Here is a 26,490-nt window from a genome sequence, read left to right as displayed (position 1 = left end):
GCCACCATCCAGCTGAGAAACATGTCAGATGAAATGAACTGTGACAGAAGGTTCATACAAATAACCACGTTTTGTCATCGTTGTACTCACTTATAGATACTTATGATTCTGTTTCTAAACCATCAGACACATTAGCTACTCTAAAAGAAAAGTACCAAATAATTTCCTTTATTAAAGTGTATGTTTAAGCGAAAGGCTTTAATTTGGATGTCTACAGAGAACTAATGTTCTGCACAATCAGACTGGTTTTGCACAGAACAGGAGACCTTAATTTTAATGCTTACAAAACAAAAAGATGAAAGGGTTTAGAGTACCTGGTTTTGTCAACTGAAAGAGAAGATTCAGAGGAGGAGTCTGGAAGTGTTTGTTGCTACAGTGTAACTTCTATTTGGGCTCAGTCCTGCAGTTCTACCTCACGTGTGTGCTCTTAAATGACCAGCGAAAACAAAGAATCAAGAAATAACTGAGAAACATCCATGAAACTTCAACATATTGGTTAACAGGACATCAATCCAGGACACCATTAAGCTGCAATGACAGTGACGGTCAGTAAAGTTTCCTATGTTTGAACAAGACTTCAAAATACAGAAGTGGAAAAATAAAATTAAAAAAAACCCCAAACAACAAAACCAGTGACTTGAACTTAAATTCAAAATCAAATTTGAATAAACAGCTTCACAGATGTGTTTGTTCTGGAGTTCCTCTGCAAGAGCTGTAGCTGATGTGAGCAGGCAAGGATGAGCACTATCTAACTAAAAATGAGCTATGAACATTCAAGTATCACTAAATATGGCCTGATTTTGCCTGTCTTCCTCACAGAGCACAAAAGTCAGCCTCCTGATGGCTTCATTGCAGGTAGGGAGTGAGAAGCTACTCAGTGCAAAGAAGAGGTGCAGAATCAGGACCACGATGAGCAGCAATTACAAAGTCAACTACTTTCTCGGAAGTTTCTCAGGGCTAGATTTTTAAAAGCATTAACAACAACTATTGGAAACTAACAGCAGAGTCACTGCTGAATGGCATCAAGTGCTAAAATATATTGGTAGGTCCCTAAATGCCTTTAAAAATCTGTCCCCAGTGCACAATTTCCTTCTTTAACAGGGGAAAAAAGGAGAATCACTTGAATGTCAGTGAATTCATTGAGCCAGACTTTGGGAAACTGCTGTCCCTTCCAGATTTGCACTGTGACTGCTCTGTCAGAAGCCAGAACACTTAAAACAGTCCCTGGTGGTATTTATTGCCTAGCCTGAACCCCGTGTTTCTGCACAGAGCACATGGACGCTGTGCTGCCCGCTCCTGACTCCCATGGAAATCCTGTGCAGCCAGTGTGGATGCCAAGAGTTGTGCTGCTCTGCTCGGCTGCCAAATCTGATCTTGGGCAAAGCTCAACTGAGCTCCAGAGGAGTGGAATGGTGGTAAGTGGTATGTCGTTCTTGGAACTGAACCATTGTGTTCACTCTTAAGAGCACTGGTGATGTGGTAGGACTGTCAGCATGTGTCTTGCTCCAGTTTTATTAGCAGCATGTCATGAAATCCAGTGCAGCTCTGTGAATGATGCTAAAAGCGGGGATTTACAGGGAATCTGTTAGATATGCACTTTTGTCATGCAGAGCTGTGTAATGGATCCTGCTTCCTTGGCGGCTAATGAGGCAGAAGACAATTAATGCTGTTGAGAGCAGAATAAGTCCAGTGAAGAAAAAGGCTGCAAGGATCAGGCTGGCTTCTCCAGGACTCAGGGTTTTGCCAAAAAAGTTACCCCCTTTGCTGTCATAATCTGTTAAAAGAGAATTAGTTGATGAGAATCCGCACATGAATCTGAAAAGTTTTAAATGACATTTAAAGAAATCCTTACCTTCTGCAGTGGTTCTATTTTTTGCAGTAGTTGTATCGTATGCTCCAGTTGTGAGTTCTTCTGAAGTAGCCTTCCTCTCTGTGCAGAGAGAGGAAGGACAGTTAAGCCTAAAACCTTAATATATGCTTTGTTCTCATTTGTTAAAGTGGTGCTGATTTTATTTAATTATTGCTACATTGCTGATCTGTAGAGAAATCATGATTAGATCAGCACAGCTATTGCAGCTCCATGGGCAATGTTCCTCTTCTCTATAGGCATCTCTGTTACTTCACTACTTACTGTAGTGATAGGACAAGGGATAATGGCTTTAAACTGAAAAAGGGTAGATTTAGATTAAAGGGAGAAGTTCTTCCCTGTGAGGGTGCTGAGGCGCTGGCACAGGGTGCCCAGAGAAGCTGTGGCTGCCCCATCCCTGGCAGTGTTCAAGGCCAGGTTGGACACAGGGGCTTGGACCAACCTGCTCTAGTGTGAGGGGGTATTGAACTAAATGCTCTTTAAGGTCCTTTCCAATCCAAACCACTCCCTGACTCTGTGTTTCAGTTCTGCACTTGCTCGTTCATTTGAAGTTTCACAGCCTGCATGAATATGTGGTATAGAATAAATTCACCTTATCCAAGGAAGGAGTATTTTGGCTACATTTAGCACTACATTTGTTATCCTGCTGCTACAGGGTTACAGGTACAAGATGTGCAAGGTGGCACTGTTGCAATCCCTGCAGAGGAGTGTAGAAACCACAGTGGAGACCCAGATGGGAGATGTTGGATCCAGATGTTTAATGAAATTATGTGATGTAGAGAGGCCCACAAAGCTCTTCTGGGTTCACTCAGAAGTGGTGGAAGGGACCAGCACCACTCAAAAATTTGCCAACTTCCCTTAGTCAAAAGAACTCCTATTCTTGGACAGGATGAAAAATCATGTTCTGGAGCATCTTGTATCTCAGCTGATCTCTGCCTGTGCAGGAAGAACTCAGATAGCTCTGGGAGACAGCAGTTATTGCAGGGAGGAACCAGCCCCATGCCAGCCTGCAGGCCCTCCTGCACGCCACGTGGCAGCAGGACACAACAGCTTTGCAGTTGTTTTCTGCCCCAGCTGTGGATGACTAAGCAGGCTGCCACTGTCCTAGAAGGGCTCTAGTGAAGCACCAACTGTGTTTAAGTTGCAGAGCACAGCAAAGATTTTGCCATGTCATTACGGCTGTTTGTACTGTCCCTAGATGATGCTAACTGGCTATGGCAGTAATGTACCAGTGTGCAGGGTGCAGCAGTGACATTAGCCCTCATTTCCTCCCTGCCTTCTATAAGATCTGCTGCAATACCACCTCTGAGTTGTGGGACATATTTCTGGCACTGCACCTGATTTATTGATGGTGTAGGTTGTCTCCATGCCAGCATGGATATGGTCGGCTACATGGCAGTGCAGAAGCCACGTTCCAGGGTTTTCTGCTACAAGATCAATTGTCTGGAATGTCCCAGGAAAAAGGTCGTATACGTCTCCTCTGTGGTCCTTATCTGTCTGTGGCAAGGCAAAACCAGCATCGTGAGAGTCATTCCTCAAATATCCCTCATGGGCACTGGAATATTCCAGTTAGACTTTCAGCTCCTCAGGGCAGATCAAATGGTTCTTGTTATACATTTCTAGTGAGCCTCATCCAGGGAAACTGAGGTCTGTAGACACCTCTTATTTTTAATGCTACTACTACTACTAATAAATAATTACTATTCATACATTATACAATATATTAACATATTGTTATATGTTATATAATATATCAATACGTTATAATAATATGGCTATTTATTAATATATAGCATGATATAGATTAATATATTATAATAAGCCTATATATTATTATTGTTATATTTTTAAATATATAATTAACAAGAGAAGACCCCCCCCAGAGGACTTCGAGTGCTGGTTGAGCCCAGGTATTTCTTTGAAAGATACAGGTTTTTTTTTAGGTAGACCTGCCAGTGGCAAGCTGTCACAACATGACACTGTTCTCTAAGCAGGCATAACTAATTTCCCCCCTGTGTCTTCCTTATACGCATGAGTAAACATGTATTTCAACTCATCTAACCATGTCCTCTAACAGTGACATTTATTCATGTTTCATAACAGGCTTGGAGTAATAGAAGCTTTGCAAGGATCTTACTCATTTTGTATTTCCTTCACACTCTGCACCCAAGCTGCAAAACCAGGCTAGAACCTGGACTTTTTCTTTTTCCAGAAATTTCCCATCACAATATAAAGGTTTTACTTTGATGAATTTTACCAACCTTGAAGATGAAGGTCTGCGCATGGAAGTGAACTGTATGTATATCCACTTCATCACCCATTCCTATCAAATACCAGTTGGTCCTATCACCTTCATTCATTGTTAGACCCAGAAGACTGTTATAAATCTTCCCATTGATGGCTGCAAGAATGACAAAATAGGACTGGTTAATAACTGCCAGTGGTATGGGTGATGATAACCTTCACTTCAGCACCCTTTGTACTTTATCTCTGGGGAGACGGGGTACCCAGGCGGAGAGGGGGTAGGCATGTGTGACCATGGCAAGGGCTTTCCATGGTGACCACTGCCATGGCAGGGAGACAGTCACAGTTTTTGTTCCAGTTTCCAGATCATCTAAGTGCACAGCAGCAACTATATTTCTGTCTTGAAAAGCATCAGATAGGTTTTTCACTGGTTGAGATCAAACTCCTGAACAAACAGGATTTATGCTGAGAAGCTACATGGAAAAAGAGGGAACAGAGTTGTTGTCTAAAATGGGTACCATCTGTAGACAGAGAAATCTGCTTTGCCAGGGCTGTTCCTGCCCCTGTCCAGTCTGTTCTGCCTGGCTCCTGAGCTGGTTACTGCTACAGCTACAGCTTTGAAATGTCATCCTACAGATCAAGCCCACAAGGAGCACAGCTCCCAAGTGACAAGGGAAACATGGAAGGGCAGCCTCTTCCCAAGAGTATAAGATTAAATTATCTTGTTAGAAAAATATGTAGGCTGGGGCCTATGAAATCTTTTTTGTTTCTAGAGTTACAGTTTCCGAAGTTGTGATGTGGTTGGGTAAGTGCAGGCTCAGTCAGATGTCTTCCTACAAAGGCTGTGAAAAAGAAACCTGTGTCCTTTGGCTGCTGCCACCGAGTCCTACGTACCATGTTTGCTGTTGCCTTCTATAAAGTTCTTAGTGGCATTAAAACCTTCAGGATTCTTATGAAGGTATGTTTCAATATTGTCTTTCAAATACCAGGATTCATTTTCATCAAACACCATAAACAGAAGAGTAAATTCACGGTCAATGTCTTTCCTTAGACCTCTTTCATCTAGAACTCCTTTTCTGCAAACTACAAGAGGCCCAATCAGACCGCTGTATGTGTCCTGAAAGAAAATAAATACATGCATTATAAATTTCCAGTTCATCCAGTTATGAAATAGACACAGATTAACTACAGATTAAATAAAGATGAAATTCCATTTTTCTACCAGATGAGAAAAAATAACTTCTTACTCTGATTAGAGATATCTTTCTCTACATGTCCCTAAATTAATGTACCAAAGTGATGTTTTGCCTTCACCCAGCATCCTTTCAAGTATTCTTTAAAGAGGGAATCACATTGCATTGGTGTATGCCTGGGGAATTCCATGGATTAAATTACCCAGGCATGTGCAACTGCTGTCAAAGAGGACAAAGCATCTATCTCTGTAAATCATTCCTCTTGCCTGTGGTCCTTGCATAAATGTGAAGCAGGATCCTTTCATAAACATGCAAGCTAGGATGCTTTAACCAAAGGAATGTAATCTTTAATGACCATTGCTTGGTTACCTTCACAAAATTCGCTGTTGAATAATAAACCCAAGTGATACAGTTTGGATCTGTTTTACCAGGGCCAGATCGTTCTGGGACGTTCCACCTGTAGGTATTTATTTCCCCTGAAAAAGAGAGAACAATTTTACCACAAGCAGCTGGGTATTAGAAGCTTTGAATAGTATGTAACTGAGACCTGCTACCCGCCTCATCAAAACATGATCTGAATCAAAACTATCTATGGAAGCATGCAGCAACAGGGTATAGATGTGATGCTGCCTTCCAGGAGGCCACTGAGGTTCCAGTGGTGTAAAGGAAGTCAGATAGCTCCAGAAAAGGGAATGTGCAAATGATTCTGGCAACAGTGGCGCCCTGCAGAAGGAAGTCTGGAAATAGGACTCTTCATCTTTCTCCTTAGACAAAACTTGTAGCAGACCAATGATCTTGGATGCTGATGCTTAAGGTCAGTTGAAGATGTTGGAGCCAAGCTCTGGAAAATGTTTGTTGGACCTTCTCAGCTGAAAAGGGCACAAGGATGTGGCAGCTGCCCCTGGGATTTTGCAGGTGGTGCTGCAGCAGTGTATCGGCTCTGGGCCAGGAGAGGAGAGCTGAGTATGTACCAACCCACTGACTGGGGCAAACAGAGGGGTTCTTTTCTCTTCCAGCTGAGCCCCTGCTCTCCATCAGTCACCAGAGAGTCCCTGTCCCTTCCCAAAAGCCATCACCCCTGCTATGTCCTCCCTGAGCAGAGGTCCCCTGACGTCTGATTTAAAAAACCCAGAACAATCTGATGGGGAAATGATCCATCTGGGTGAGGATCAGTTCTCCACACTGAACACATCTATGTTTGGATGAGCTGCCTGTGCTTGTGTTTCCCTGCTGGTTTCTTGCTGGTACTGCTGGCAACGATAGGAGACCAAGATTTGGTCAGCACCTTGCTCTTTTAAGCGGTGTAGAAATGTTGAACCAGGCAGTCTCTGGCACAAAAGTCTTTCAGGGTGAAAAAAGCCAAAAACAGATGGGCACATGCTATGAGTCAGGGAAACACAAAGAAATGACAGAACTCTTGGCCATGGCCTTAATACAGCCATAACCCAACAGCTGTCAACAGCTATAGGCATCAGGTCAAAGGAGAATTTTCGAGCTTAAATGGTTGCGAAGTGACTGAGCCTGATTTTGTGTCACTGAGCCTGTTTTGATGGGTCATGCAATAGTGGGGTTTATTGTACAGCAATGACTACAAAAAAAGAAATGGTGACTCTCAATTATCGTACTATATGAGATGAGTCTCATGTAAATGTTGCAATACCATTTAATCTTACAGGACAAGCACCTTCTGTTCATTACAGCATGGTTTATACACTCAGTGGAGATTAGAAAGGCTTTCAGGAGACAACACTAATAGGACAGAAACCCCCAGTCTCAGAGATATTCATGCCATGGAGATGTACAGTAGGGAAGAGTTTGTTATCCACCTGTATGTAACCTCCATGTCATCATCCCTTTTCAGAGGGAATGATGTGAGAAGATAGCCTGCCTATGGTCCTTTTCCACTTCCTTGCTTTTTACTCCTCACTTCAGGACATTTGGTTACTGTAGATGGAAAAATCTCCATTCTGGTTAAAACCTGAGACACTTCAGATGGCATCAAAGACCTGTCTTTGAAGTTCAAATGAAGCATAACCCCTGAAAAGACTGATAAACAAGAGGGCAATTGACGTTTTCTCCCTTTTTGCTGCTGAATAAATGGAGGAATGGACAGGGAGAGGAAAAGCTGTGGCAGCTGAGAGCTATTTTGGCTGCTATGGATCTGCTCTCTGCATCTCTACCATGCCACTCACAATCTGTCTAGGAGATGGAAGTGCTCTTGGGAGCACAGATTAGCAGGACATAAATCTGACTGACGACTGCTTCAGGATTTACTAGAACTAGATGGGCTCTGGGAAGCTTGGAGTGAGCAGTCCAGCCTGATCTAGGGAGACACAGACAGGATTTCTAGGTGAGGATGGTGGGGACTGATGTTCCCAGGAACTACTCTTGTTTAGAGGGACTTACTTTCCGTGTTAACCGGTGCTTTCAAACTCCTAAGGAAAAGTCTGTCCTTAGATCTTTCTGAAGAGTGCTTTCCTTTGGCTGGCAGATGCAGACACCTTTCCTCAAACTAACTTATCCCAAGCCTGCTCCCATGTGGACGTAGGAGACATGACAATAGTGTTCCTGGTGTTATACCTCAGCTGTCAGTGAAACATTGACAGCATCATGGGGCACATAATAAAACAAGGGAATCATATAAATCAGCTCATTTTCTTTCTTTTTTCCCCCCGTATATTAACCCCAGGTATTCATTCATCAAACTCCAGTCAGGCAGATGTTGGCTCATGAATTTCTGTGTGATCGTGCTGTACAAATACAGCTGTTTACAGGAAAGAAATTTCAGCTTTCAAAGAGGCTTACTCCATCAGAGTTTCTTTTCATTTAATTTCACACCGAAGCTCACAAATATTGAGAGAAAATGAATGTGTGAGTAATGGAAAGCAAAGGTATGTACATTTTGGCTTGACTCTGATGCCTGGGTTTGAGTCTGACTTCATACTAGGATATAAAACCCAAAATAAAAATTGAAGTATAAACATTTTAAGAGGTATTTTTCAATATGAAAAATTTCAGTGCAATAAGAACTAGTTTCCACTATTTTCCTCACTGGAAACTGAAGCATATTTGATACACTTTTTCAAAGACTTTTAGTTCACATGACAGCTACATTTTGCATTTTATGCGTCAGCTCTGAATGCAAATGCTGATTCTGTGTAGCTCAAGAGAGAAGCAGAGTTCATATTGCCAGCTGCAACTCTACCACTGAGTTCCTCAGTTTTCAAATCACTGTTAGAGTGTCAGTGGAGCCAAATGCAGCTCTGGCTTACACTTCTCTTGCCATGATTATGGGCCTCTTTCTGCCTTTTTTTGGAGGTTGTCCAGTGATATTACATTCCTGTTTCTGCCTCTGATAGGAACAAAGGTTCATTCTCTGCCTGAACATGCTCACTTGATCAAGAACCTACATGTATAACAATACAGAATCATATCTGAATAAAAGCTAATGTGTTATGTCTGGAAGAGTGTATAGGTATGCATAAGCGTGAAAGAGGGATTATCATTCATGTGTTAAAACACTTTCATATGCAGTCTTTGTAGCTGAAAGGGAAAAAAAAAGAGCAGCCTTACCAGGGAGTGTAATTGGTGTCTCAGGTTGCTCTTCACAACCCACCTCTTCTATTCCATGTGCGGTTATCGAATAAGGCCTGCTGGCTTTGTTCTTAAATACAACCAGTACAGAGTCACCAACCTCAGCGTGGAGTAACGGCCCTAAATTAAACCAGAGGATGCTAGTGATTAATGCTCTTTTCTGAATGTAACAAACTTTCCATACCTTGGCCTAGGAGAGGAGCCAAGGTCTTTCCCAAAACCCTCGGGCTCTTCTGTTCTTTCAGCAAAGCCATCAAAACCTGTCTGTTATCCCAGCTGATGAAACGCTTCATCTGTACAAATAATTTTCCCTTCTTTCTGGTCGATGAGAATTGTTTGCTCTGGACACAGGTCTTTGGTTACCTTGTTTTTAAGGAAAACTCTAGTGGATGTTTTTTGTATCTTTCAAAATTTTATTTCTTGAGCTGTTAACAGCTTTTTTCTTAAAAACCCTATGTTTTTAGTTTTGTACCTCAAAAAGGGATATGTCAAATACATTCCTAGAGAGTGTTGGCTACTTTATGGCCAGTTGTTGCCCACTTCTCACCCCATAAAAAAACATGAGCTGATGGTTATTTTATGACATATGTAAAATCTTTTCTTGCCCAATTTCAGATACAAATCCAGCCCCTTAATATTGACTTCATCTGCCTACAAGAGTTCTGAAGTTAAGGTGAATCCTGGAATTGCCATTTTGACATCCTCCCTCTTAGTACACCTTGGGAAACTCCTTATTCATGTTTGAGAATGAACTCTCTAATTTGGAAAGAGTCTTTACACTCAGCAGTTATACAAACTGGGTGTAAAATCACTGATAGCCTGGATAGGCATCAGTGTTCCTTGTTTCCCGTGTTAACAAAGCTGGATAAACTAAGTTTTTGGAAAGCAACCCTCTCACTTATCAGGCTCAGTCTATGAGCCATGAGAGCTACTTGCCCAGGATTTCCAAGTGTTCCTCCTCCTCTGTCCTCACTTTGTGCTGTGTGAAGTTGCCGTTTGTGTACTCTCTGTAAACCACCTTCTTGTATTTTGAACCGATCTGATCTTCTGCTTGATTCAAGAAAATATGCCCATAGCTGCAAAATTAAAAGTAAAAAATTAAACCCATTAAATCTCACATGTCTAAAGGCTAGTAACTGTTGTGTTATTCACAGTAGATTTGATAAGAATATATGGCTTGATCCAGCGTGCTGATCGGTGTAAAGCCCTGGGTGCTGCAAGAGATTTTAAACAGCAAACAGTAACAGTGATGATCCTTACTAAATACACAGCCTTTTCAAACAGGTAAAGCTGACGATACGTTGCATGCACCACAAACTTTTGGGAACACAAATCCTTCACCAGACCTTTCAGAACAGAGATGAATTTCAAGCGAAGAGAGGGTTTGGCAGCTCTCTCCAGCTGCATTCTCTGCTCCAATAAAAGATACTGCGTGTCCCTGCAAAACTGAATCCTCTTATCATGATGGCTGCTTTCGCTATCTATCTTGACTATTAGTCAGCCACAGGAATATGATAACTGAAGCCTAACCTTGCAAAAGCAAATGCCTTCATCTAAGAGCGGACTTCTTTCCCCTGTCTCGTTCTGGTGTGCACTGCGCAGGGCTGGATGCTTTCCCAGCATGAAGTGGGAAAGGTCTTTTCCCTTCTGCGCCCGGCAGAAGGTGCTTTTTTTGTGCCCTCCAGGTTTGAGCAGTCACCCACAGGTTGTTGCTGCTCCCATGGGATCCCAGAGGGCTGACTTGCCAGCAGAGGACACTCACCACCAGCTGTGGAGGAGAGCATTCACCTTCTCCTAAGAGCAGCTCTGCCTCCTGGCTGCTCATCTCCAAGGTGCCCCTGGCAGAGGAGCTGTGAGGCTGGCTCACAACATAGAATCATAGAATCATAGACTCATAGAATGGTTTGGGTTGGAAAGGACCTTAAGATCATCTAGTTCCAACCCCCCTGCCATGAGCAGGGACACGTAAATAAGCAGGGACATACAAAATAAAAGCACAAGAATGCCCCAGGAACACTGCTTACTGTACTGAGAGCTTACTGTAGTAATTTACTGTATGTGAAACAACAGCCTTTGACAGTACTGGAGTTAATATTTTCTTTAAACACACTTCATCACCTGTGACTCTTACATTTTCTACCACTTGTCATACTCTTCCTCTTTACAGGGTGCAATTTTCCGGCCACTTTCCTAAGGTCTAGTTTTGAAATATGTTCTTTGTTCCTTTTTGTTTTCACCAAAGTGGTCTCAGAGACCTCCCTCTGCAGTATGACCTGGAATGTGTATCGTCTCCTGCACATGCTTTGTATTCCTTAGCACAGTGCAGCACAGAGGTGATTCACCTGCAGTAGTTACAGAACAGCTGATTTTTCCAGTAATTTTTCCAGGGAGTACCACACTGCAGTGAAGCAGGCTCAGCACTTCCCTAATGAATCTGAAATTCTTTCAGGAGCTCACATCTGGAATGTGTGCCTGGGTTTTTTCACTACAAAAAACAGAGCACTGGCATGGGGAGACTGGGAAGAGTGAGGGACTTGGGTGGCATCATTGTAGGGCTGAGCCAGGGCTGGAAAACACACGTGGATTTAGGAACTTGGAAGCCTTTTAGGTTCAACAGCAATACAAGGCACTCTGAGATGAAAACATTTGACAATGCTGCCTATGAACTAGTCTAGTCTGAAAGTTTGTCACTTTGCAAATACATTTTCCCTTATTTGTTCAGCAAAGACTGCCTCCTAAAAAGTACCAGGCTGGCTTCACGAAAGGATGCTTCCAGATTTCCCCTCCATTATGAGTCTGCCCCATGCCCACAAGCAATTTTTGTTTTGGGTACCTTTCCTCATTGCTGCTGATGTTGTAAATATTCGGTACTGAGCTCTTATTTGAGGCATAGTCCCACTCCACCTCCTCTGCAGCGATGTAGTAGAGCCTCATGGTTCCACTCTGCTGCTGGGCTCGGGTGGTGTTACGGCAGCTGCTGACCTCATACAGATGTTTCATCCCACCAACGAAGTGATCAAAAGTCCTGCAAACCACTTTGAATGTACCTGGAAAGGAAAGCATGTGAGAGTTAGGTGGTTTAAAACGCTTTGAAAAGCAGCTTGGCGAATCAGTTCCTGTGCCTTGTACATCTCTGATCTGTCCCCAGACAAACCGCATCTGTGATGCCATATGGAAAGTCAAGCATGAGGATGCTTTTATAAAATCATAGAATTGTTTATGTTTAAGATCGTCAAGTTCAACTGTTAAGCCAGCACTGTAAAGTCCACCACTAAACCATGTCCCTGTACACCACATCTACAAGTCTTTAAAATACCTCCAGGGATGGCGACTGCACCACTTCCCTGGGCAGCCTGTTCCAATGCTTGACAACCCTCCTGGGGAAGAGATTGTTCCTAATATCCAACCTAAATCTCCCCTGGTGCAACTTGAAGCTGTTTCCTCGTGTTCTATAACTTGTTACTTGGGAGAAAAGACTGACATTCACCTCCCCACAACCTCCTTTCAGGTAGCAATAAGGTCTCCCCTGAGTATTGTCTTCTCAGGACTGTCTTCTCATCAGACTGGTGCTCTAGAACCTACACCAGCTCCATTCTCTTCTCTGGACTCACTCCAGCACCTCGATGTCTCTCTTGTAGTGAGGGGCCCAGAACTGAACTTAGTATTCAAGGTGCGGCCTCACCAGTGCCCCGTACAATGGGACAATCACAGCCCTGGCCCTGATGGCCACATTCTTTCTATTACCAGCCAGGATGCTGTTGGCCTTTATGCTTCTAGGGCAAAAGTGATGGAAAAGGTAAAATAACAAGCAGTTAGAGAAAATCACATGTCGATGATTGTCGAGATCTGATAATTCTCCATTCCCCTTACTGCCTACAGAAGGCTGGCTGGCAAAATGTAAAAATCTCCTAGAATATATTGTTTAGTGGGAGTTCTGTAGTGCAGGTACTTGACAGATGGGGGAAATGTATGGGATATGCACATGAAAAAGATGCCAGTGCCAGAGGTCTAACCTGGCATGTGCACAATGCAGATGTATCCATCAGGTGCTCTGGCCAAGGATGGCCCTCGGGCTCAGCCTTGTGCTACAGTGATGACTGTTGATTTAAAGAGGGTTGCACTAACGTAAAGAAAAGTAGGATTTCACTCTTTGTCATGAAGCTTATCTGGTGGTTCCCTCTGAGGTTGAAGAAAATACCATATATACATGAGCATTACAAGTCTCCTTAATGTATATGCTTCTGAAGGAGATCCTAAAGAATATTATTGAAAAACTACTATTGAAGTCCTAAAACCCCTTAGATCCCTATCTACACAGCAGTGAATTTTATATTTGCTAAAATAGCCTGTTTCAAGAGTTATGGGAATTCTGTGAACATCTCATTAGCTATCTCTCTGCCTGCTGCTCTGCCTATCCCAAGGTCATCAGAGCCTGTGCTCTTTGGTGCATATACATATTTGATTTATAGCACCTTCCCAGTAAAGCAGCCCAGCCTGGTCCCCATGGTCTCCGTGCTTTCAGGCTCCCTTGTGCAAAGCAGAGTATCCCGCCGACTGTCCTTTTGGCTGCCTGATTTCTGCGCATGCCACACCACCAAGGTAAGCTCCTGAACGTACCCACACGGTCTGGCTGCATCAGCGCTGTCCATGATAAGTGAGGAAACAAGGCCAGCCCGTCCCTCGTCGTCCCTCTCAGGTCAATGGTGTTTCCTTGAAACTGAACCCCGTGCATGTCGTAGTGACTGCCCAGCCCGATGAGGTGCCAGGAGACCTTGTCGTCCTTGCACATGGTCAGGCCTGGCAGGTTACCAAACAAGTATCCATTGACAGCTGAAGGAGAGAGCAGGAAAGAGCCTGATTGGGAGCAGGTCTTTGGAAACTCATCACAGAGCCTCCTACCACCTTCCTGACAAGAGACTCATAGAACCATAGAATCAGTTAGGTTGGAAAAGACCTTTAAGATCACCAAGTTCAACCATTCCCCCAGGACTGCCAAGACTACCACTAGACCATGCTGCTAAGAGCCTCCTCTACATGGTTTTTGAACACTTCCAGGGATCATGATTCACTTCATGACTCAGCAAGTCACAGCATTAATTAAAGGGGCATTTTGTGAAGCAGAGGTAGCACTGGATGACACCAAAATAATCTCATAATGACATTCCTATAAACTCTGAACTTCTACTTTTTTTTTTTCAGCCTGTAAACCTGTAATAGCCCTTTGCAGTGATGTAACATTTCTCCTCCAAGCTTCTGAGAATGCCTCACATACACAATGAAGTGTATAAATTATGTACCTCCTTTCAGCCTGGAGAATGTATAACCAAATCATTAAGGCCATGGAGTAGGCCATAAAGAGTCCACATTACAAATTCAGTTCTGACAGAACATTCTTATATGATTTTGACCTTTTATTTCCACTTTTACTTCCAAAATGTACCTTTCTTTCACAAGAAAGGCTAAACTCCCTAATCCTCAAATGCTCTCTGTGATCACTGAGTAAAAGATATCATGGCAGAAGAAAACTTTGGTATGAGATATTACCTAATAACAGAAGAATAAAACAGATGGGTCCAGAAAGCCCCAAGGTTCTCTAACAATATATACTCTCAGTGCTCTTCAGAAAACTAAAGCAAAGAGAAGTTATGGGATTTGTTGAAATCTGTTGTGTCAGGAATAACTTAGAGGAGGTCCATCCTGAAGTCAAATACTTACATCCAGAAGTGATAGTTTAAAATACTACTGGCCATTCCCCTCTTTCAAACGTGGTCAGTACCCAAGTGGGAGCTGGCAGAGCAGAGCAGGTGGACCTTCATTGCCCAAGTCAGTGCCAAGGCCAATAGTGAAATTCACAGCACTAGTGAACATTGGCTTCTTCTGCAGCTGATGCCCGCCTCCGGTATGACTCCTTTTTATAGAGCCAAGTGTTGCACCTAAAAGTACACTGTTCGCTTTCTGCAGGTGTAGTTGGTAGGTGGATGTATTCATTGCTAATGTGACTGGGGTTTCAGGATGCAGTCCAAGAGCATCCAAGGAGCTGGCCATAAGCTGACTGACAGCTTTCCACCTCACCCTCCAGTGCACCGCAGTTGGCTGTGATTGATGGTAAAACCTGCCAACTCATCTTCCTAATATGACTGAAGAAAAGGTATCATTAACAAACATTAGATATTTCATACCGTGCATTTTGTTGGATTCCTTGAAATCTGCATCATTTTCGTCTACTTTTGAAGGGTCTCCAGTAAAGGCTTCGATATTCTTATTCAGATACCAACTGTCATTCTCATCGAAGATTGAAAAGAGGAGGTAAAATTCTCTGTCTATTCCTTTCTGTAGCCAAGAAGGAAGCCAAGACATTAAAAATCAACCTGTGCAGAATTACCCAAGTAATTCTTTTTTTAACAAAGCTTTCTTTCCCCAAAAAATTGCAGCCACCTTCTTACTATGTCCTTGTAGAGACAGGGATTGGCACTCTTCCATCAGCCAGAAGGATAAATAAAGTGTCCATTACTTAATTAGGGTGGAAAGATGCATTCATTGCCAATCAGTACACGGAAAAAATGGAAAACCTAAGGATGAGCCAGAATACTGGGGAATTACAGTTTCCTCCTCCTAACCATCCCCTTAGGCCAGCTTTTACCCTGGGGAATGCCGTTTGTTTCATCTCTTAAAACTGAGCTGGGCAAATTGGCCCATATGGGATCCCGCCCCACTCCAGTGCACCACCCTGCTTTTAGGGACAAGCACATGTCCATGTTGGGCACCTGTGTCCCATCGGGATTCAGCGTGTTCTTCCGACAGACCAATAAAGGCCCCACGAGGCCAGAGTTAGTGTCCTTGACAGCATCGGTTGCTGAGTAGTACAGATAGGTCAGGCATGGGGGGTCACTCTCTGTTGGACCTCCATTTTCAGGCACCCTCCATTTGTATGTGAAGGTTTCACCTGGCTTAACGTGGGCTCCTGGCTTCATATAGCCTGCAGAGAGGAAATTGAGACGGTTTTGTCTTCCGGAATACAAGCGTTAGCTGGGAGTCAGACATAGCTGCTGATCTATGTGGACAAGCTCCCCCTTGCAGCCACAGCTTGGGCACCATCCCGTACTCTGGGCACTTACGCCTTGGGGACATCTCACTGGAGTCCTGTGCCATAGGGACAACCAAGCCCATTTACTCATTGAACAAGTTTAACTGCTTCACCCAGACACCTTCTAGTGCTGTCTGGCTTGCTCTAAATTTTGCATCTTACCTACCCTATTGTGAGGTCCATCTGTGGCACAAGCACAGACGCTGGCTTTTCATTGAGCACCAGCAAAGCAACTGCATCAGTGAGCAGAGCTGCAACTGTGGCTCTTTAGAAATTCAAACCAATTCTGATCCTGGTGATCATTTCTTTTTGATTTTGTAGCAGTGCCCAGGAACCTCTGTCAGAGCCTTCACAGGGCGCTTGCTATTACTTTTTTTGGAAGCTGCTGTTTAAGGATTTGGGCCATTGTCTGCTGCCATGCACAGATGTAGCACCACGCATGTAAATTTAGCCACTGTCTACATCCGCTCAGAGAGGACTTACAAAAGGGACTTGAAAGGAGAATTGAGAAAAGGGGTCAGCCCTGCACCCTTTGTAGAAAAAGAAATGCCAAATCACCTTTCTGGTCCTTGCTACGAGGAAGATCAGATCAGGAATTTTGTTTAATGCTTAGGCATCCATGGACTGGATTTTCTCAGCACTGTTAGATGTGTCTGGCAGCAGCAGCATTTACTGATCTAATACTCCTAATACTCTAAGAGAAATCTCTTGAAAATGTAGTCATGGATGAAAATAGCAGTATTAAATATGAACACATACTATTTGCTGAAAAACACAATACAAAGAAGAGTATTGCTTTGACCATATCTGATACTACTGGATCCATCCTGCAACAGTGCTCAATAAGGAGAGCATTGATTTGGAGTTGAAAGCTATCAGAGACTGGACAAGTGTCAAATGCAACATGGAAGAGTATTTTCTGAGAGCACAGTTAAAAAAAGGTGTCTGCAAACATCTGTAGATGTCAGTAGGTACATTTATGTGCACTATTTTCACATGAATAAGCTCACTCAGTCAATGTGCAGCCTTTGAAAAATCACTTACCTTCAGTGTAAACCTACAGCCCTTGTAGGGTCTCTACATGTACATGATGAAATATGTATATGAATGTGTATGAAATCCAGGACACAAGGGTTACAAGAAGAGAAGAAGGGACAGAAGATTGTTGATGAATCTGGAGTCAGGTTCCAGTAAAGACCCAGAGGTGTTCAGTGCACACTGCTGCCAAACTGTAGGATTTGGTTTGATTTTGCTCCTCCCAAAAGCGTGCAGTGTTGATGGGTGCTATTACTGGGGAGTGTTAAACGAAAGCACAACAGGACTGCAAGCAGAGGGAAGCCACACTTCCACCAGGGAGCTACATCTGACATGGGTGGCATTAGGATGTATGCAGATAATTTCAAGACTTAACAAAAACCAGTTTCATGATGCATTGGGGCCTGCTGGCACATCTGTTGTGTTGCAAGGTCGGAAACTGGAGACAACAAATTTAATAAAGTCTTTTGTATTGATTTTATTGCATGATGTTATGAGTCTTACATGTTGACCTAATTATCTTAGCACAGTTCTCAAAGAGGGATTATGCTCCATGCATTTCTTTCTGATGTGTTATAGTGGAAACAAAGCAATGTAGACAACAGGAGACCTACCTTTCCTTTCAGTGCTACAAACGCAGCAAAACCTTTTTCAGAGACCACAATAGCTCTCTGTAGCTCTGTGTAGCTACAATAGCTCTCTGTAGCACTATGGATGGGATTCAGCTCACCTGGCTCGAGGCATCTAAATCTTAGTCACTCACCCAAACTCTAGGCTTCTCTCGTAGTTGATGGTGACAGAACACTTCTCCTACATGTTCAAAGTAAACGGGACTTCTCACCCTCTAAAGGGTTTGTTTCTGACTGAAAAAGTTGCCTACCAATTAAACATGACATTTAACATTTTGATGAAGATCCTGTCCTTACACAAATGAGAGGAAAACTTTGGTAAATGCTCTATTTCAGTGTTTACGTATTTATGAGCATTAATATGGATTATCGTTGCTTCACATTCCAGGTCAATCAGATAAAAGCTGCATCCAACACTGACTATTCTGATAGTGAAGCAAGGGCGATGCCCAGCCTGGATTAGAGAACCAGGAGTAAAGCAACCCAGACCGTATGGATGGCTGTAGCCAAAGACTCAGCACGGGCCAGATTTGAAGCTTCATAATTCTGGAGCATGTCCAGAGGAGATCCACTGACTGCACTGGAGCGATATTAGATTAGAATTAATATCAACTGGATTCAGCCTGTGACTTTTGCTTAACATGGACCTTTTAGACTCCTTTCTGGCATATGTCCAGGGGGAAGAACCAGCCCATGGGTTGTGACATGTGAGGTAAGTACATATTAATCAAATCACCCCTTCTGCGCCTTAGCATCTACAAAAAGGGCAAACCTGCAGAGCAAGAGATGATCTTTAGACCCGGGTATTCTGGATGTGATGCTAGAGCTGTACAGTCAAAACTTACCATCTACATATGGAGCTCCTTCTGACAGCTTGCTGAAGCTTACACCATGGGCCATAATGCTATAGCTTCTTCTGGCTTTGTTGGCAAAAGTAACCAGCACTGTATCTCCCACTTCAGCTTTTATAACAGGGCCTTAAAAGACAAGAGTGAGAGAACATGTTAGAAGAGCTACCTTCTAATACATTTCCATCTAAACAAGAGAGGGCTGATTGGCAGCTGCGTGCGTGAAGTTCCCCTCTGGATTTAAGTGGACCTTCATTCAAACCCAACATAATGACAGAAGGGGGAAATATTCACTGTACCAAGTATTCCCAGGTGCTTCATGTCCTCTGACCAAACCTTCTTACTGAACGTTGCATCGGTATATTCCACGTAGCGCACTTTCCAGTATTGCCCTCCTATTCTGTCAGTCCCTTGTGTGAAATATATTGCAGATTCACTGTGGAATTAACAAATTGGATTGGTTAAATAATCTGAGGTTCAGGCAGAAGCCTTAATTTCAGATAGAGCTGTGACTCCAGACAGAAGACAAATGACGCCCCCAAGCTGCTAGTTAGCATACACTTTTCTAGCAAAGGGTGCTAGAAATTCAGTAATTCAAATTACTGATTTGAATTACATTTATAAATTAGTTGACAAATGGACATTTATTGTGCATTAGACTTTCATGTGTTTAACCCCAGTTTACTTAGGGAGATGTCTATGCTAACTTACCTCTAAGTACCTTAGGGCAAGACCTGTGCCATTAACTGTGTACAATGTTTCTAATCCTTGTTAGCTTTCTTGGGAGATACTGTAACACAAATCATCTTCGTTAGTAGTAAAAGGGGGGCAAAATCTGCCATTATGGCACTTCCAGAGATACACCTAGTGTAAGTGTGAAAACTGCCTAAGGAGTTTCAATGTACACTCATTAACTCTGTTGAACTTCATGTACCTCACAAAGGCACAAAGGGCTCACTTTCTCCCTGGACTTAATGGATCAAGATAAGTGCTTCCAGAAGGCAACTCCAAGCACTGCAGTTAGGAATCTAACTTCCTGGCACGGTTGTTGAAATCCATTCCTCCCTGCCCCTTTCAATTAAAGTTAATAACAGTGCAGGACCTAGCCCTGGTGAATCACTGGGGAAGTCTCACCCTGACTCCTGAAACTAAAGTGCAGCAGGAGAGGACTAGAAAGCTTACCTGCCAGTGGCATTCAAACCCTGCCCAGTGAATTTATCGTAACCGTCAGGTCCATAATTCCAGAGCACTTCTTCAGCAGCGATATAGTATCTCCTCTTGTGACTGAGTGGCGAGGGCCGAGACAGGTTTTTGTGGCAGATCTGAACATCGTACAGTGCCTCCATGCCACCTGGGAGGAGAAAGAGTCTGGAGACAGTCCTTGGCCAACTGCAGAGCTAGTGACCTCATGGGTACAAATGCACAATCAAAACTCTCTAGAAGCTACATGGATTGGAAACAATTACTAGGGTAATCTGTTTTTAAAGACATCCTCTGCCTACACTGGGACAGATGTTAATACCCTTCTCTTGCACGGTGGTACTTTATGCCACAGGTGAAACCCACTGACATCAATGACAGTCTTTAGTTGGCTTATCTACTCAATTCTTTAATCTGGGTAAGGATGGTAGAATGATTTTGGGAGTCAGAGTGCCTCATGAAGTGTGCAAAATGGCATCACCTCCCCTTGACTTTCACTGAAATAGAGGCTGGTTATTACCACACTGAAAAGATCTGTTGGTTGCCAAAATCAAGTCTGTTTTGCCTAATGAAAATCCCACTGAAACCAATGTGCAAGTTCTCAGAAGCAAAGATTCTCCCAGCTCATCTCTGATACGATAACTTTATAGTGCTGTTGTAAGACCTAGTTTATGATATGTGCTTTTGGCCTATCACACCACACAAATATCACATCATCATCAAACTCCTTCATGTTAAGGTTTCTGAAAACCCTGCCCATTTTTGTCTGATTTCTGTAAAGGAAAAAGCAATGAAGTGTTCAGCTGCCATAATTTTCTTTATGTGCTTTTTATGTGGTATTGGTTTTATTTTATTTTTATGTGTTTCTTTATGTATTTCTTATTTACAACAAAAAATGATGATGAAGGGTCCTCTCATTGCTCATAGAAAACATGGCATCAGCACTGGGTCTAGCAAGCCTTCCTCTTGTGAATTACACAGCTAAGTTATTCATACTAGCTGAAGATTTGTCCCACCATGTGTAATTTCCACTGGCGACTAAACTCATATTCATGATGTTTATCTGGTGAAGTACTTCCAAAGTGTTCAGTTAGTCACCAAAAAAAAGGTGTGAAATCCTGGAAACATCTCTCAGTTTTCTTTTCCAAGCATAATAAAGGCTGGAACTTCTGGAAGGATCAGGGAGATCTATAGCAGCATACCTCGTAAGTGCTCGTTAACCTGGCACGTTATCAGCCACCTCCCGGGGTTCCCAGGAGTCATCTCCGCTGTGATGAATGTTGCTGGGAACAGACCAATGACATCTGCCCTCTGGTCTCTGCTGATGAACGTGTGGCCATAGAAATACGCAGCGTGGATATCTATCTCGCTTCCCATGCCAAACAAGTGCCAGGACATGGAAGTGTCAGCACACATCTCCAAGCCGGGGAGATTGCCATAAATATAACCATTAATAGCTAAAAACAAAAGTATGAGACTTTATGAGAGGTGAAAGAGAAGTGCCAAGTGCCTCTGACCCCATTTGTAAGGATGATCCTTTGCTGGCCCAGGAAAGAAACTGTCTCAATGTCCACACTTTCAAGGCCCTCACAGGCTCCTTGATCATTTTGAACATCCAGTTTACAGCTCTGGGTGATCAAATGGCCAAAATTCTCTGGTTGGATCTGTGAAAAACTTCCTGGGTGATATCAACACTTACAAAGGCCAAGTCATCACCAAAAAGGCCTGATAATGAAGTCAACTTGTTCTGCAGCTACTTAACATGTCTGAAATCTGTTTCCTCTTATTCTGAGTCACAAATAAGCCATTATATGCCAGGCTTAAGCAATTTAGATTTGAAAATTATGATATCAGTCGAATCAGTCTAGTCAGCTGTCTCTTCCTCAGCTTCCACCTGACAGCTTATCAGGACACTAGGAGAATTAGACTCATTCTTTGCAAAATGTTTTAGCTCCTAGGTTCCATGGAACACCCAAAATACAGAGAAATGTCTGGATTTAACTTCTTACACCAGATCTCCAAATGGCACAACGTACTATAGGCCAACGGATATCTAAGGAGTGGTTGTACCAGCCAGCTCACCACCCACAGGGTCCTTTGAGAAATGCTGGGCTCTTCCAATACACACATCTCCAAGTGCTCTGCAGATTGCTTTTCTCTTTTCACAGCTGATCAGTGACCAAATCGCTTAAATCTGCTGCCCAAGATAAAATGCTAAACAAATGGCAGAGCTGGGCACGAAAGCCAAATCTGTAAATCAGTGCATTGTGCTGTATTTATGCAGAGGCTTTTTATCAGCACTTCTTCCACATCCTGACCCCATTTACCTGCTGATACAGGTAAAGGAGAGGCATCACAAGGGACAGACAGTCCTACTGAAGTGAAAAGAGCCTGGTCACTGCTGTAGGTCACCATTTGCTCAAGAGTCCTGCTCACCGTGCATTCGGTTGCTGGTCTGGAAACCTTCATCCTCTTTGTCAACTGTGGCTGGTTCTAAGCAGAACGTGTTTATATTCTCATCGAGATACCAGCTGAAGTTTTCATCTACAATGCTAAACATCAGGGCAAAAGCGTTAGCAGCACCAGTCCCTTCTATTGAGGTCTCATCTGCAGTTCCTAAATCATAAACGAAAAGGAAAGTGATAAAAAAAGCCTTGGAGAGGATAGAATTTAAAAGTGACAATAATTTTGGAGCACTTGAGGAAATACAGTGCTCTGCCCATGATCTATAGGCACCTAATTTTGAAACTCACCTAATTTTGCTCGCCCCCCAACAGACTTTGAACAGATGAGTGCCTCCAGAAGGCAAGTTCATCTTGTCTAAGTTAAGCTGATATTTCAGGATCACTTTAATTTGACATAAGCACTAGTATCTGCCAATATCTGTGGTCCCATTTTCCCCATCTATGTCCCACTGCACCCAACCCTGCTCTTCAGTCAGTGTTAACAGCTCTGTGTCTACACAGTAAGCCAGGTCATGGGCCTGACTGATAGGGCCAGAAACCAGTGACTTTTTATTTTGACCAGGAATTGAGGAGAGGCAAGTTCTGTTGCATTTCCATTGCATTGAAGTGACTGGTGAACCATACCCTCGGAATGGCCATTTAAATGTGGCTCGCCATCCATGGACTAGCAACAGAGCCTGGACAATTATCTAGGAGTAGATAGTCAAATTTAAGAAGGCTGAAGGCAGAATGAAAATAATCTGTCCAGGCTAAGTTCAGTATCATTATCTGAGTGACCATTCGGAGAACAACCTGAGACTAAAGGAGTGGCAATATTGATCAGCCTATTAATACTCACTGACAGGTTTAGACTTCATCCAATCATTCAGTCTACCTCTGAACCCAAGAAAAGCTTTGCTTCCCCTGTCTCCTACTGAAGGGAGCCCCAGAGCCTTGCTGTCAGTCCTGTAAGGAGCCACACACCACCTCTGGACAGAGGGCTACAGCAGTAGCATCATGCAGATATCCACCTTGATGCATTCAAGAGCAAACATGCAGATAACCTGGCCTTTCAGGCTAGGACTGTTCTGAATGTGCTATCTCCTGGTTTCATGTATTATTGCAGTCATTGGCTCAGTTTCATATACTCAGGCAGCTCTGCAGAATTCAAAAGCTCTCTGGGAGAATGTAAGTCTGAGACATTTTAATTGTGTGAGTTAAGCTGGAGACCAGGCCTATCCTTCCCACATTGAAGTATTTCTCTTTTCCATGTACAAGACCTGCTTCACTTACATGTTCTGTATATAAAATCAGGGCTGATTTTGTACTGTGGGAAGTACTGAAAAGAGGTGGCAGAGTTACACATGCCCAGGGGGAGAAAGGGATGGCTGAACTGATAGAGGGGAGAGAGGTAGTACATGGTCCCTGTTGGCTCCAGTGCAAAATCAGCAGGCTATAAAGTACACGGGACAGGCTGCCACCTCAGCAGTTCGGTGCACATCCCCATATGGTTGTAACAAACAACTCCTGAACAAAAATAGATATATAATCTGTATGGGGGAAAAATGACGAAGAACATTGGGGTTTCAAATATGTAAATGCCAATGCCAAAGTCACCTGCCCAGCCTTGTTTTCATTTCCTGGTCAATGAGTCCTTTGCTTGTCCTGCAATGATCTCAGTTTGGGACCATTTATTTTTGGTCTCGGCCATGACTGGCTGGCCACAGAGCATGCTGCAGTCCCTCCACCAGCCGAGGCAAATGTCTTGTGAAGCCAAAGGGGAGCAGGAAGGGGGTTGTCCCAGAGCTACAATACCTACCCTGGGATGCTCCTGGAATGGCCCAGCTATTCCTTGCCCCTTTTTATGGGCTATGTAGGGATAGACTCTAGACCATCAGGTTTATACCTGTAAGCAAAAATGACTGTTAAGATGCCAAGCTTGGCAGAGGGGCTGCTTTGTCACTGTTTCTAGCTCAGTACCTTTTTTACAAACCAGCAGTGGCCCAATTAAACCAGATGCAATATCTCTTGGTGTGTCAATGTGAGAATGGTAAATCCAAGTCAAGCAGTTTGAGTCTGCCAAAGTTGGGGAATAATCTTTCCTTACTGGCCATGTGTAAGTGTAATTTCCACCGGGAACAACAAAGTCGTCCTCTTTGCTTTTACCACCGGTTCCATCAGGGTAAAGTGCTCCTAATACATTAAAAGGAAAAAGGAAGCTTTTAGGCCCCCCCTTAACTGTTTTCCTTAAATAAATGTGTAATTTCTTCTATTTTATCACAGATTTGTAAAATAATAACAGCACTCACAAACAGAAACACTGAGAAATTGTGAAAAATACCAGAAGTTTTCATAATACCATCAAAAAATGTTAAGAATTAAAATATATTGTTTGTCAGTAGACAAAACTCTAAAAATACATTGTCCCTAATTTTTTATTTGATTCTTTACTCTCATCAGTCATCTACAGATTTTGTCAGCTAACACTGTATATCTTTTCACAGAAAACTGATGAGAGTAATGAATGTAAGCAAATCCATACAGTCCTTGAACCAAAACAGACACGCACAGGTTTGAGAATCTGAAAATTACATCATGCCTGTTACAGCCCCACTGGTAGGAAAACATTTACTTACAAGAACTCCATCTACTCAAACAGACTAGAAGTAGAAGGGAGGAGGAAAGGTGCTTTGGTGACTTATTATTCAGGAAAATAATTCAGGAAAAAAGCCCCACCTAACCTGTTCCAGTACTGGATTTAGCCCAGGCGTTGAAGGTTTGTGGCAAAAAGTTTTAAGAGACGAGGCTGTTCCTGGTTTTAGTCATCAGCTGCAATTACTAATGAGTTTATGAGAGGATGATCTAAAGTCCTCTGATGTCAGTGGGCAGAACAATAAATACTTGGACAACTTTTAGGTGTGATATTAGCTACTCCGGGGGGAAAGGAGAGGAAAAGGCAAACCAGCTTTTACCTTCAGAGTCCTTGTCATAGAAGACCCCATGTGGATGCACAGAGTATGGGCGGGAACCAAAGTTTTTTAGATGGACGATAAAGACATCCTCTTCTTCTGCTTTCAGGACTGGCCCAAGAAACCCCAGCCATGCTGCTTTGGGGATCTCCTGGGAGTAAGAGTCATCTGTGAATTGCCTAAAAACAGCCTTTTTGTACACACGTCCTATCCGGTTGGCTCCTCTTGTCGCATACACACTTGCAAACCTAGTGTGGGAAGGGAAAATAACTTAGAGACCAAAACCTCATTTAAGACCTGATCAAATAACTGGTGCTTGCAGTGCACATAAATAGTTCCCAGGGGTGTATCGCATAGCTGGTGGAATAAAACCTGAGGAATAAACCTGGAGAGTGCTAGGCAGGGTCCAAGTCCCTTTCTGTGCAGTAACAGTCATCTCTCTTGCAGTTCTGGTCTTTAGCATGGTTACTACAAGTCCTCACGTGAGGATCAGCCACTCAGGCCTTTCTATACAGTTTTAGCAGATTCTGCCTGTTTTGAAGGTTTGAAACCTAACATCTGAAAGCATGACTGTTCAGAAGGAAGAGAAAACCAAATAAGAACAATTCCAAGCAACTAGTTTGACACCCCAGAGGAGTGGCAGGAAATATTTTGCATTAAATACATCATTTCTACATTCCAGAGTCTGCTTAGAGCAACTCCAAATGATGGAGAACCCACCATAAGGTCAGTGGTTGACATATTATGGCTATTAAATACCTGCTCCCTTCAAATCCTGAATTGCATTTGTAGTCTAATATCATCTAGCTCCACACTTCAACCACTGGTTCCCATCAAGCCCTCTCTCAGATCAAAGAAACCACATACCATCAAGAACTTCTTTTCTATGCAGGCACTTGCATAAGTTTTAATTAATTGACTAAATTGCTTTCTACCCTTCTGCACAAACCAAGTACACTGACATTCTTCATGCCACAAATCTTTCCTGAAGCTCTTTTCTGAAAGTCTTCCATTATTTCTCTATATCTTTTGAAGTCTGAACACAAGAGCTTCACACAATAGGCAAGTAATATTCCAACTAAAGGCAGAGGTGCTCCCAGTAAATGTTTCTTACACAGATGGAAATTAGTTTTTCCCTTTTAACTGTAACATCACACTGCCAAGCCAGGCTCATCCCTTCTGTTATGATATAAAATCTTCTTTTACTTCTCTCCAAGTTACAGCTGACAAGTACGATACACATTCTTCATGCCCTTCCTTCCACAAAGAAGGTGGAAATGAACCCCTTTGTTACACAACCAGCAGTGGATAGAATGACAAATTTCACCGTAGTTGTCTACTCCATGAGTTTCTGCATCCCCTGAAGACTGTTTGAACTTTCAT

At 43.0% G+C, this 26,490-nt stretch overlaps 1 protein-coding gene across 1 annotated transcript in view; it reads right to left on the bottom strand.

The window, feature by feature from the left end:
* Positions 1-1,571: 1,571 nt before the first annotated feature.
* Positions 1,572-26,490, bottom strand: part of LOC104406806 (hephaestin-like protein 1) — a 34,076-nt gene continuing 9,157 nt past the window's right edge. The window contains exons 2-20 of the mRNA XM_010015901.1: positions 25,111-25,355; positions 24,119-24,331; positions 22,131-22,310; positions 20,897-21,151; positions 19,677-19,845; positions 18,794-18,930; positions 18,492-18,623; positions 15,663-15,874; positions 15,078-15,228; positions 13,516-13,728; positions 11,732-11,945; positions 9,835-9,974; positions 8,878-9,018; positions 5,674-5,780; positions 5,006-5,228; positions 4,129-4,268; positions 3,205-3,364; positions 1,853-1,930; positions 1,572-1,774 (exon numbers count right to left, since the gene is read on the bottom strand). Coding sequence (XP_010014203.1) covers positions 1,572-1,774; positions 1,853-1,930; positions 3,205-3,364; positions 4,129-4,268; positions 5,006-5,228; positions 5,674-5,780; positions 8,878-9,018; positions 9,835-9,974; positions 11,732-11,945; positions 13,516-13,728; positions 15,078-15,228; positions 15,663-15,874; positions 18,492-18,623; positions 18,794-18,930; positions 19,677-19,845; positions 20,897-21,151; positions 22,131-22,254 — 2,799 coding nt within the window. The 5' untranslated portion in view covers positions 22,255-22,310; positions 24,119-24,331; positions 25,111-25,355. The remainder of the gene's footprint in view (positions 1,775-1,852; positions 1,931-3,204; positions 3,365-4,128; positions 4,269-5,005; positions 5,229-5,673; positions 5,781-8,877; positions 9,019-9,834; positions 9,975-11,731; positions 11,946-13,515; positions 13,729-15,077; positions 15,229-15,662; positions 15,875-18,491; positions 18,624-18,793; positions 18,931-19,676; positions 19,846-20,896; positions 21,152-22,130; positions 22,311-24,118; positions 24,332-25,110; positions 25,356-26,490) is intronic.

This window comes from Nestor notabilis, unplaced genomic scaffold (genome assembly GCF_000696875.1).
Source record: "Nestor notabilis isolate BGI_N333 unplaced genomic scaffold, ASM69687v1 scaffold8776, whole genome shotgun sequence".
NCBI classification, from domain to species: domain Eukaryota; kingdom Metazoa; phylum Chordata; class Aves; order Psittaciformes; family Psittacidae; genus Nestor; species Nestor notabilis.
The sequence above is the reverse complement of the archived record's forward strand: the minus strand, read 5'-3'. Positions and strand labels throughout refer to the sequence as shown.